The 13,426-nt window shown below is 42.6% G+C and overlaps 1 protein-coding gene across 3 annotated transcripts in view; it reads right to left on the reverse strand.

The window, feature by feature from the left end:
* Positions 1-3,372: 3,372 nt before the first annotated feature.
* The window catches only part of GCM1 (glial cells missing transcription factor 1), a 57,733-nt gene continuing 47,679 nt past the window's right edge, over positions 3,373-13,426 (reverse strand). For all 3 annotated transcript variants that reach the window (XM_040349823.1, XM_040349825.1, XM_040349824.1), the window contains exon 5: positions 3,373-3,987. In XM_040349823.1, coding sequence (XP_040205757.1) covers positions 3,460-3,987 — 528 coding nt within the window. In that variant the 3' untranslated portion in view covers positions 3,373-3,459. The remainder of the gene's footprint in view (positions 3,988-13,426) is intronic.

Consider the following 13,426-nt stretch of genomic DNA (forward strand, 5'->3'; position numbering starts at 1 on the left):
TCCTACATCCATCCTACTTTCATGAACAGGATACTACTTTGGTCCGACTTCAATGATATTCAATGGGCCTGAAGTAGGATCAATGTAGGACCAAAAGTAGTACAGGGAGCATTTTCAAAGTCGGACCGACTTGTGTAGGACGCTACAAGACGCTCTCATAGGGAAACATTGAACACAGAGCAAAGTAGGATGAAAGTAGTGTAGTAGTGTGAACCCAGCCTCAGGCTGGGTTCACACTACTACACTACTTTGATCCTACTTTGCTCTGCTACATTGGTCCTACACTGATCCTACATTGGTCCTACATTGATCCTACATTGATCCTACATTGGTCCTACATCCATCCTACTTTCATGAACAGGATACTACTTTGATCCGACTTTGTGATAGTCTGACTTGTTCTTTGACCAATCAAAACAATCCCAGAGTGAGATAAATTCCTTTTACTGCTGCTGTAATCACAAGTCAGATGTCAAAAGTCGGATGGTTAGGACAAGGCTCCTACTTTGGTCCTACTTCAATGATATTCAATGGGCTGAAGTAGGATCAATGTAGGACCAAAGTAGTACAGGGAGCATTTTCAAAGTCGGACCGACTTGTGTAGGACCAGTTAAGACAGCTCTCATAGGGAAACATTGATTTTCACACGTCATGCTACATAAGCTCCCAATGTAGGACCGTTGTCGGACAAGTGTGAACCCAGCCTTAGGCAGTGAAACTGATTAAATCACCTGTGCAAAATAATGTAAAGCCTGAAAACATGACCTGTTGGGGCGCCTTGAGGACTGGAGTTGAGAAACACTGGTCTACAGGGGCAGCAAGGGAGAGAAGACTTGTGGCAGTGGATGTCAACAAACACAGGGCACACAGGCATTGGATTTCAGTAAGTCTGGATCTGAGGAGGAACTAAAAGTGACTCTTTGGCCTGTTGGCATCCCAATAATTGGCAAAGTTAAGTATTTGGAGTTCAGAAGGGCTTTTTTCCCCCCAACGGCAGTCTCACGTGAACCAGCAGGCCTAATGTAAATGTTTGATTTTTTGGTCCCTTTTAGGTGTGATTGCTTTATTTTCTAGCAGGATATATGATGTCCTTAGTGACGCTAATGCAGTGCAGTCATCCTAGAAGGTTTATATGGCTTCTCTGCTAGAAAAATAATAATGTTGTGAAAATAATCAAAGCATTCCCATGAAAAAGTATGTGGTAGTTGTATGAAAATGAAAACACAGATGGTTATTTTATTATTTTTTTATTTAAGATGTGCATTGTAAAGAAAAAAAAAATGCTTTTAGTTACAGATGAAAAAAAAAAAAAAACAGTACACAAAACGAATCACAATATATGGTAGCTTTTTACAAGATTACAGTACACAACCTTAGCATTACTTGAATTTGGCAGTAGATGGCGCTATTATGTTGTCCCAGCTTTCTCTAGACTGGACTAACTATGAAAAGAAAAGAACCACTGACAAAGTTGTGTTGCCTGTCCTCAATGTGGTGGCAATATAGTCTTCTCTTTTTACAATTAGCTTTGCTTTGTATTTGTCAATCAGAAAATGTAGCCATTCCTTTCTTTTCATATTACACATTTTTTGGATATCACTTTAAGTAAATATTTTGAGCTTTTTTTCTTTAAATACATGTCCTGTGCAAAATGGCAACTATGGCAGGGTTAGTACAGTTGTTTAAATATATTGAAACGCCCAAGTTATTTTATGAATTATGTTTTTTTTTTCTACGTGATGGTCCATGACATTTAGCTTATTAAACCCAAAAGCAAACATTTATTATATTGCAGCTTTCCAATTGTTAGATGTGATGGTTGCATTCAATTGTTTTTTTTTTAAGGTTTTATTTCTATCTATATTCTGTATATTAAGTCTGTTGATTTTTACAAGCTCTGCAGGAAAATTTATCAATTTACATGGATGAGACAAACCACTTAACACTGGCAGGGGTGATTAAAATGATCAGCTTTTATTTATTCATACAAAACCTTTATCCCAAAAGGAAAAGTTTGCTGTAATTGGTTATAAAGTATGAACTGGAGCTAGAGTTTGGCTTCAATTTGTTACTGACAATGTTCATTCCTGGGGAAAAGGGAATAGCCGCTCCAGGTGGGAACCCAGATGAATATCCTCCGTTGCAGACAACTCAGGTGCAGGCAATGCACTTAGCAAAGCAGGAAGAAAGGGCCAGATTCAGAAAGAATCGCGGCGGCGTAACGTATCGTCTTTACGTTACACCGCCGCAAGTTTTCAGCGTAAGTGCCTGATTCACAAAGCACTTACCTGTAAACTTGCGGCGGTGTAACGTAAAGACGTCCGGCGCAAGCCCGCCTAATTCAAATGGGGCGTGTACCATTTAAATTAGGCGTGCTCCCGCGCCGAACGTTCTGCGCATGCTCCGTTTGGAAATTTCCCGCCGTGCTTTGCGCGAAATTACGGCGCCCCGACGTGTTTGTGAATGGCGACGTGCGTAACGTACTTACGCCGAAATTTTTTTTTTTTAAATTTGACGTGGGAACGAGGGCCATACTTTAACATGGCTGGTGTAAAGTTAAGGCATGAAAAAGCAGCCTTAACTTTGCGACGGGAAAAAACGACTTGCGATGACGTAACGCACGCGAGTACCTTCGTGGATCGCCGTAAAAGTTAATTTGCATACCCGACGCTGGAAAACGACGCAAACTCCACCCAGCGGCGGCCGAAGTATTGCAGCCTAAGATCCGACGGTGTAAGTCAATTACACCTGTCGGATCTTAGGACTATCTATGTGGAACTGATTCTATGAATCAGCCGCATAGATACTCTCAGAGATACGACGGCGTATCAGGAGATACACCGTCGTATCTCTTCTGTGAATCTGGCCCAAAGATTGTCTCTGGACAGCCGCACTCTGAACAAATTGTAGCCTTTTATTAAAAGAAGGACAGCACTACAAGTGACAGCAAAATAAAATAAAACCTGACTGCTGACGCGTTTCGCACTGAAACTAGTGCTTAGTCATAGCAATGTTCATTCCTCTAGAGTTTTCTCTCGCTAATACAAGAGGCGTATTACTGACCACATCAGCAATCCAAAGAAAATAAAATTGATGCAGCCACCACATCTAATGACTAGTAAGCTGCAATGTATTATTCAATATCAGAATATTTTATTAATCCCAAAGGGAAATTATTAATTACATTTTGGTTTTGAGTTTAATACCACTTTAATATGTATCTGTCACATCAAAGTGACAGGAAATAGTGGGTGTCACATTATGTCCTTTGTTAAATGAATACCATTACTTTTCCCATCCCCTAGACCAGTGATGGCTAACCTTGGCACCCCAGATGTTTTGGAACTACATTTCCCATGATGCTCATGCACTCTGCAGTGTAGTTGAGCATCATGGGAAATGTAGTTCCAAAACATCTGGGGAGCCAAGGTTCGCCATCACTGTCCTAGTAGTTCAGTGCTATAAAGGTGTATCTGTAAATCTGTAAAGGTAAGACTCTTCCTGAGTTTGTTGGTATTCAGGTGATAGGTGAGTATCTGCCATGGAATTTAAGGTGGCCACTCTGAGTTTGGATGGAAACTCCATAACTTGCATTGGCTGGCTAGTGTGGGGATCATTTAAAGATGTCATATCCCAGCACAAATCATCAAGTGGTTGTTTCTTTTCAAAGAGAGAATTATTCCCTGCTTGTTGGTCTTCATCACTGTGTAAATCAAAATCCATAGCAGAAGCAATCAGATCAGATTCATTGTAGTCCTCGCTGTCATTGAGGCTGCCACTTCTAGTGTCTTTGCTCCAGCCCAGATTGTTTAAAGTGTCAGTGAAATAGTTGTACGTCTTTGTTAGGGGCAAGCAGTTGTTCAGCATGTGCTCCGATAATGATTGGTCTATCTCCATATCCTTAAAGTCGTAGTAGGTTGGGCAAACCTCCTGATGAAAAGCTGCACTGGAGAGGATATCCTGGTTCTGGATTTCACCTGCAAGAGGCTAAGACAGAAGTGATGTTAAAAAATGTAAGAAAACCTTTTGGCTACATCTTACCTGTTCTGAATTTACCATATCTAGATACTTAAAGGGGTTGTAAAGACAAAAATATTTTCCTCTTAAATTAAAGTCTGACAGTAGCTGATAAAGTAAAAAGTAATGTTTTGCATTATAACTAGTTTGATACCTGTTAAAATCGAGCTGTTTTATTCACCTCCAGCACTCCTGAATCGTTATTCTCACTGACTTCCTGGTTTGCGGTGCGCATTCATTCTTGCTACATCACGGCCTAATGGGAACTACAGTTCCCATTAGGCTTAGCCTCCATGCCTGTGAGGGATAAGAGAGCATCTTCACGCAGGGCTGTAGTCATAGGGAGGGGGTGAGCACATTCTGCTTTCCACCATGCAAAACGGCTCAGATGCTGGTGGAAAGCAAGAAGAGGAGAGACAGGAAATGGCATTTTCAAACCTGTATTTCTGTATTTTGGAGGTCAAAAGGAAAAACAAGGTAAGTGATATTTAAATGCTCTAGCTTACAGCAATCAATTGATCTAATAAAAAACAAACCTTAAGGCCCCTTACACATGTGCGGACCGTTTGTCCGTTTTTTACAAGTCCGTTTACGGACTTGTAATGCATCCCTATTGGATTGCAGACGTTAGCGGATGATGCATCCGCTAACGTCCGCAACCATCCGCGTCCGTAAAGATCCGGTTTTTCGGACGGAAGAAAACCCTATTTTTCTTCCGTCCGGCGGATCGGATCGGATGAATATGGACAGACGGTCCGTATTCATCCGATTCACCATAGGGGAGAGCGGAGGAAAGACATGGCGGTCTCTGCACAGTGTGCGGGGACCGCCCTGTCCGCCGACAGCTCAACAGGAATTACGGATGATCCCCGCTGAGCCGACGGACACACACGGAGCGGACAAAAACGGTCCGCTCCGTGTGAAAGGACCCTTAGGCCTTGTACACACAAGAGGATTTCCGCTGAAAACGGTCCGCCCGACCGTTTCCAGCGGATAAATCCTCTGGCGGATTTTGATCTGGTGGCTGTACACACCATCAGATCAAAATCCCCGCGGAATACATCCGCGGTGACGTGGTCGCACCATCGCCGCGACGATGACGCGGCGACGTGCGCGACCCTGGAAGGTAAATACTTCCACGCATGCGTCGAATCATTGCGACGCATGCGAGGGATGGGATCGGACTGACTTATCCGGTGAGTCTGTACAGACGACCGGATAAGTCCGGCGGACAGGATTCCTGCGGATAGATTTCTTAGCATGCTAAGAAATTTTTATCTGCTGAAAATCAGTCGGCTGGATTTTTATCCGCCTGAAAATGTCCGCTAGGCCGTACACACGACCGGATCTATCTGCTGGAACTGATCCGTGGATAAATCCCAGCGGATCGATCCGGTCGTGTGTACGGGGCCTCAGTGTTGCTTTAAGGCTGGGCTCACACTATTGTGAACTGGATGCGGGTTTCCCATAGCAGGAGATTGTGTCTGGCTCTCTATGGAGCCGGTTCACACATCTCCTCATTGGCTCCGTTGCGAATGGCACAGGAGCCCTGTGCGTCTTTTAGTCATTTTTTGGTCCATGAAACGGTGAATGGACCTGAAACGGTGAATGGAGATGCACCAGAATCCTGCTGTGAGCCGCTGCAGGTTCTAGTGTGAACCCAGCCTTACGTGTAACTAAAGGATTAACCTTTTTGTAATTTTGGCTAGAGTAAGGGAGAGTTATAACTTCAGCCAGATTTTTATTTAATTTTTTTCCCATCTGTGTCCTATAGGTAACGCTGTATCCTGGCCTAGGCCCAGGCCTAGGGCAGCACTTTGCAGGGGGGCAGCACGGAGAGAGTCTCCACTGGCTTGTGCTACACTGTTATTGTAACGCAAGCTGCTTCTCGTTTTGACTGTCCTATCATCCTGGATCACAAACCTTCCTCACTGTACTATATGTTTTCTGCTGTACCATTGGCATGGTTATATCTTCTTAGTCCGCTCCATATATTAGCCAAACAGAAAGTGAGAGGAAATCTATGCAAATCAAGGGAATCCAATGCCCCACCCAGGCCCTCAGAACTAGTGTCCCCACTCAAAAATTTCAGGGCGGGTCTTAAACCGAAAGGGGTGTGGCCTTGACAGGAAGGGGTGGGTCATATTTAAATGAGGGGGTCACAAGTTTAGTCAGGCCTAGGGCAGCACAAACCCTAAATACACTACTGCTTATAGGGAAGATCTCTCTTCACTTCCTGTCCCACAGCCAAAACAGGAATTGAGAGGGAATCCAGAGTCACCAGAATAAGTGTCCCCATTGGAATATCTCCCTTTTACTGTTCTGGTATCAATCCTAAATTTGGGAATTTCTTTTACTTTCACTTTTGATGATAATGATACACCGGACAAATAGAGAGAGTGAATATTCCTAATGGGGGCACAGACATCAATAAAAACTGGCAAATGTTCTAATCTCTCTCCACTGTAAAATAAAAAAAAGTTTTGCCTTTAGGTACATTTTAAGATGGACAACCAAGGAGGAGTAACACCAGATCTCATTTTATAACACTAGCATGGTGATAGCAATACAAATAATAGCTCATTTTGACAATCCAATAATAGCTTGTTTGGAGAGTTTTCTTTTGTGTCGTGTTGTGTTTCGTTTGTGTTGTTAGCAAATACAGTAGGAGCCCACCAATGGTAGCCATCATGTCACTGCAGCAGAGGGACTCATACTTCTTAAAGTGGATGTAAACCCAATTCATGAAATTTGAGCTGGGCACATATATCTGCAGTATTTTATTATCTCTCTTCAAAGAGCCAAGTCCCATAGCCCTCTCCTGAACCGTTCCTCTGTTATCAGCCTGATAACTCCTGACAAATTCTCTGACACTTTAGATAAAAGCAGCCTGAATTTTCTGTCAGGGGTGGTTGTTAAAATAGTTTAGCAGGGAGCTGACTGTATTACAAAACACCTCTGAAAGTCTCTGCCTATGATGAGGGGGGGGGGGGGTGCCTTTCCTCCAATCAGCAATGTTAGCTATCTTGGCTGTATGCCCAGACATCACACTCTGTGTAAACCAGGAAGAGAAAATCTCCTAACTTGATTTGAACTTTCTAAACAGTATATAAATTTGAAGAGAGCAGCTATACATATAAAACCTATATAGGGAGATTTGGTTCATCCCTGTGTATCATCCGAGGCTGTTCACTTCACTGGGTGTATGGAGGGTTTACATCCACTTTAATGTAGCACAAGCGTGGTGAAGTCAACACACTTGTAATCCATTGATAGTTCCTCCTGCTCCATAACTGGGGAACTGTACTTCTGGTGGACCTACCTACTAAACATCGCTCATGTACGTGTACATTACAAGCTCGTTCTCACTACTTAAATGTGAGTGCAAACTTTTTATCTCCTTTAAATATCTGTTTTAAACGGTATCACGCTATGCACGTTTTTCAATTTTATCTTGCATGATCACGTGGATACCAAGCTTCTGACCTCCATATACAATCACCTCTACTGTATCGCATTGATATCCCGGTTCGTTGAGTACCGCCTTTTGATCCAGGACCATCTGCACCTATTGGGTTTTCACCCTACAAGCCTTTCATGACTTATGTAGTATATACCCCCTAAATCTATGTCATCTGGTAAGCCTCCTTCCTAATTGGTGGTGGTGCTTCTATCAACTTTCTTCCAATTAAAGAGTAACATTTATGATTAGACTGTTTCTGTTTAGTCCTTTGGAGCACATTTTAATGTTTGGACTTTATTAGTCACTTATTCACTATTTAGTGATGATACATATGTTTATCATTCATTGTCTATTTAAATCAAGAGGTTTATTGTTTATTGTTCACACAATCACAATCAATGATTTTTACCTGCATATAAATAGCGCTGCATTTTTCCTATCCACACACGTTTGCTTTTTTGCTATTTATAATTTACTTTTTACAGCGTAGTATATTTTTTTCCATTTGTACTTCTGTATGGACCTAAGCTGTGGGAAGAGTCTGTAGAGTCTGTAGATTACCCTTGCTAGTTTAGAGGTTGCCAGACACAGACACAGTTTCATGCAAACCAACTACACATGCTTAGTCTAGGGCAGGGGTGCCCAACCTTTTGAAGAGCGAGGGCCACTTAAGCAACTTAGTAACTGGTCGCGGGCCACAGTGATCAGAGCGGGTGGATGGCATGTCTGTGTCTGCTCTGCTATACTCCTCTCTTTTTTTTTTGCGGATCAGATTGAAGGTGGGACATAAATCGGTTTATGTCTGCCACTACTTAGAGGTGAATGGAGGGTCCAATTGGTCGGAATGTCAGACTGACCATGTTAAAGGGGCCCAAGGCCGCTTTCACACTGATGTGCTGCTGTTGGCTTTCCTGCACTAGAATAGAGTTCTATTATGTTCTGCAGGATTGGTGCACTTTCAGAAAGCTCACCAAACTCGCAGGTAATAACAGAAGACTATGGCTCCGTGCAGGTAACCCACAGGTAAACTGCTCTGCACCTGTGGGTCAGTTTGAAAGCAGACCAGTAACCACTGCAGAACAGATATGCCCAGATATACACTTTGGCTGCGATTCAGATACATTGTCGTATCTTTGAGCGGGCGTAACACATCTCCTATGCGCTACGCCGACGTAACATTGAGAGGCAAGTACTGTATTCAGAAAGCACTTGCTCCCAAAGTTACGTCGGCGTATCGTAAATGGGCCGGCGTAAGCCCGCATAATTCAAAGTAGCAAGGCAGTGGGCGTGTTGTATTGTAATGAAGCGTGAAACAATGTAAATGCATGGCCGATCGAACGGCGCATGCGCGCGCATGCTCAGAGTCAAGTCGCAAATACTCCCTAAGATACGTCAGCTCAATGCTTTGTCGACGTGAACGTAACATACGCCCAGCCCCATTCACGTACGACTTACGCAAACGACGTAAAATACGACGCTGTTTCGACGTTTCCGACGTCCATACCTTAACATGACTTACCCCTGCTTTATGAGGGGTAAACTTACGCCGGACCGACGCCTTACGTAAACGGCGTAGCTAAATCCGACGGGCGCAAGTACATTTCTGAATCGGCGTATCTAGGTCATTTGCATATTCGACGCGTAAATCTACGGAAGCGCCCCTAGCGGCCAGCGTAAATATGCACCCAAGATATGACGGCGTAGGAGACTTACGTCGGTCGTATCTTGGCCAAATTCAGGCGTAACTGCCTTTCTAAATAAGCGCATAGATACAACGGCGCTCATTTGGAATTACGACAGCGTATCTGGAGATACGCCGTCGTAAGTCCTTTCTGAATCTCGGCCTTTGATTTTAGTAATAAACTGACCTTTAATAACAGTATTCTATTCTATTCCATCCCAGAGCAGGAGATCGCAGGCCACATCAAAGGGCTTCGTGGGCCACATGTGGCCCCCGGGCCACTGGTTGGGCACCTCTGGTCTAGGGGCTGTCCCTTTATGGATTTATTGCAGAAAACTTGAACAGGAGAAAAATTAAGGGTTCAGGATACTCAAAAAATAATAGCAGAAATCAACAGGAGGACACATTTCCTACAGAATTCTTTTCAAAGAGCCTTGACTGGAGGTAATAAGCAATGACCAGTTATTCTAGGTCTCTGTATGAAGCAGACCCAGTCCATCCAGTAATCCCTGCCACTTAATTTTCTCGTACACCTGAAAGTTCAAAGCCAGGTCTTATTCACAATGTCCTGGGACAGCTGCTTTCACATGACACTCTTCAGTGGGGGAGACAAAGATCCTTCTCCAGACCCGACTTCAAGATGATGCCCTTCAGCAAAAAATATTTTTGGCATACCTTCTCCGGGGCCCTCAGCCCACCTGCTGAGGTCCAGACAGCGCCGCTAGTACACATGCTACACAATCTGGGCAGATCTTCCAAACAGGCCATCTTCGGGGGAACACCATTCCCAGAAATTGCCTGGGGTCTAATAAATATTCACATATCAGTGGTTGACCCTCTTATTCTATTTTCTAGAAGCTTTCTTCAGAAGGAGATAGGAGCAGTCAACCACTGACCTTAGGGTAACCCTGACTAGACAAAAAAAAAAAACAGATCATTTCTTCATTGAGTACAGTGAAGCCAAACACTAACTTTTGGCAGGGTACTACACGCCAAATGCAGTTTTAATGCTTTGCAGGCTCCAATGAAAAAAATAATATCAATGAGATTTTTCTAGTATTTGCCTAACCATTCTTCATTTATTTCCAATATTTTGATACTGTAAGAAATATATGCCCTTACCCATGTTAAAAGCAGAAGTAAAGGCAAAACGTTATTTTATTTTGGACAGAGTAAGGTAGGGCTATAACTCCTATCAGTTTTTTTATTTTTTTTATATATATTTTTTTTGCCATTCGTGTCCCATTGGGGAGATTTCCCTTCACTTCCTGTCCCATAGCCAAACAGGAAATTAGAGGAATCCCTCTAAATTGAGGGAATCTCTGGTTGTCACCAGGGTCAGCAGAACTAGTATCCCCATTGGAAGATCCCCCCTCTAACCCTGGTATGGTGACAACCCGAAACTAGGGATTTCCTTTCATTCTCATTGATAATGGTAAACGGGTCAATAGTGATTCTGCATAACAGGGCCACAGACGGCAATAAAAAAACCTGACAGGTGTTCTAATCCTTCTCCACTCTATCTAAAAGCTAAAAAAATTACTTTTACCTTTAGTTATACTTTAAAATAGATATTTTACACAAACTCCATGAAAGGTACAGGACACCTAGTCCTGTTGTGACAGAAAAGAGCAGAGGAATCACTTTGTGAAATGCTGTAGAGCCAGTTGGCATGACTTCTTCATTAATTCTAGCACATTGTGATGAATGTGTTGCCGTGAATTGTAGGTAAAATGTGCTTTGGCCCAAGGCATGCAAGCTTGTGGAATGTTAAATGCGTAATCTCCCACAAGAGGTGATTGCAAAATAATTAAGAGGCAACCTCACCACAGTTATAAATTCTGCACATGTCATTAAACAAAGACGTTACTTGTCATATCATGCTTCTTTATAATATGACATATTATACGTACATGTGGTAGTCCTGTAGAGCCCCAATATGTCATACACCCATAGTAGTGAAACATTTCTACAAGCACAAGTCTTGTGATTACCTTCTGAATATTCATCATCACTCTTTTCCCTTTTTTGTGCAGTATGTGCATAGTGTTAGGCTGCATTCACACTACAGCGTTATTAAACGCAGGCAGATCTGCCACGGATCTGACCGCAATTTCACAGCGCTGATGTGTGAATGACAAAACGCAGAATTCCCATTTGAGATGCCATTCATTTGAATGACACCTCAAATCGCAGTGCCGGTTTGCTGCGATTGTCGCATGATAAAACATGTTGCAATCGCGGCAACCTGCTTTGCGGGATGCATGTCGCCCAAAAATAGTTCAGGAGCTTCTTTGGGGCAACATGTGTCCCACGATGGGGATTGCCGCGATTTCAGCTTGTTTTATTGCGCGACAATCCCGGCAGACCAGCACCGCGATTTGAGGGTGTGCCCCCCAAATCTGTTGTCTATAAGGGACTTTCTTGTGAGGGACTTTCTATATACAGTATCTCACAAAGTGAGTACACCCCTCACATTTTTGTATATATTTTATTATATATTTTCATGTGACAACACTGAAGAAATGACACTTTGCTACAATGAAAAGTAGTGAGTGTACAGCTTGTATAACAGTGTAAATTTGCCGTCCCCTAAAAATAATTTAACAAACAGCCAATAATGTTTAAACCGTTGGCAACAAAAGTGAGTGCACACCTAAGTGAAAATGTTTAAATTGGGAAAAATTAAACCCTTGAAAAAGTCATGTGACAAGTGACGCAACACGTCGGGGAGGAACCAAGTGACGACACCCATCGTGTCTTATCAGAGGAGATATGGAGTGAGGAGCTCGTTATTGTATCTGTACAAATGCGCTGGTCGTAAGACCGAATGTGAGTCATACTCTTTACACCTGAGACATAGAAACCAGCACTAGCATATTGCGCTATGTTTACTGTGTATGTTTTTTTTGAGAGTCACGCTGAATAAGGCAATTTTGAAAGAAACAAATGTGAAAACACCTGAAGCCTCCACTAATTGGTCTCTGAACAGGATTGTATTTGAATAGCAGGGACATTTTCAGTGATCACATCCCACCAGGCAAGCTGATCCACACCAGTTTATGGACGTTTTAATTTAATTTTTTTTACTTTTTCCAACAGAATCTGCACATTAGTTGCATTGTATTGCATGTATTAGTTGGAACTTATCACGGCTATTAGCACAATTGTGGTTATAATAGAAGGTTGATCTTAGCGCAACTTCATATATATTCACAAATTCACAATGTCAGAACACAATTTTTTGGTTGCGGCTTTGATTATTTATTCATCTTTTATTTATATATTCACTTTTTGGTTGAATTTGGGATTTATATCAGCACTTGAGTTACTTTATTAATTTAAATTTGGTGTTTTCGCTCTCACTCTCTCATACTGTTCACTGGAAGTTCAACATGGCACCTCATGGCAAAGAACTCTCTGAGGATCTGAAAAAAAGAACTTTTGCTCTACATAAAGATGGCCTAGGCTATAAGAAGATTGCTAAGACCCAGAAACTGAGCTGCAGCATGGTGGCCAAGACCATACAGCGGTTTAACAGCACAGGTCCCACTCAGAACAGGCCTCGCTATGGTCAACCAAAGGAGTTGAGAGCACGTGCTTAGTGTCTTATCCAGAGGTTGTCTTTGAGAAATAGACGTATGAGTGCTGCCAGTATTGCTGGGGAGGTTGAAGGGGTGGGGTGGTCACCCTCTCAGTGCTCAGACCATACGCCGCTCGCTGCATCAAATTGGTCTGAATGGCGTCCCAGAAGGAAGCCTCTTCTAAAGATGATGCACAAGAAAGCCTGCAAACAATTTGCTGAAGACGTGCAGACTAAGGACATGGATTGAAAAATGGGTGTATGCAGCGCTAGTAGCATAAAATTAAAGGTAAGAGTCCATAGTGTTTCCTTGTTCAGGAAAAGAAGCTTGAATCACCCACGGTGTAAACAAAGACACAATCAGGTGAGCATAAAATTATCCTCCACAGAACATCAACACACCGGGCCTCTTGTTAAAGAAAATGGACCACTGAATTATAGGTGGTCAAACAAGCATGATATGTCCACAGCGCCACAAAACCACTCAATTAGATCATAGATGGCTGGATCTTGTAGTCTCACCAAATGGAAGATCATAGGTGCATACATAAAATACAAGAAAGGCAACTCCTCATGGTGTAGTATTAAAACCAGACACAGTTTAGTTCTAAAAAACAGCCAGGGTACTCACATTTTGTCAGATAAAAACAGGCATATCAAAGGTTGCAGTCTGTCATGAATA

Source organism: Rana temporaria, chromosome 4, assembly GCF_905171775.1.
Source record: "Rana temporaria chromosome 4, aRanTem1.1, whole genome shotgun sequence".
Taxonomy (NCBI): Eukaryota; Metazoa; Chordata; class Amphibia; order Anura; family Ranidae; genus Rana; species Rana temporaria.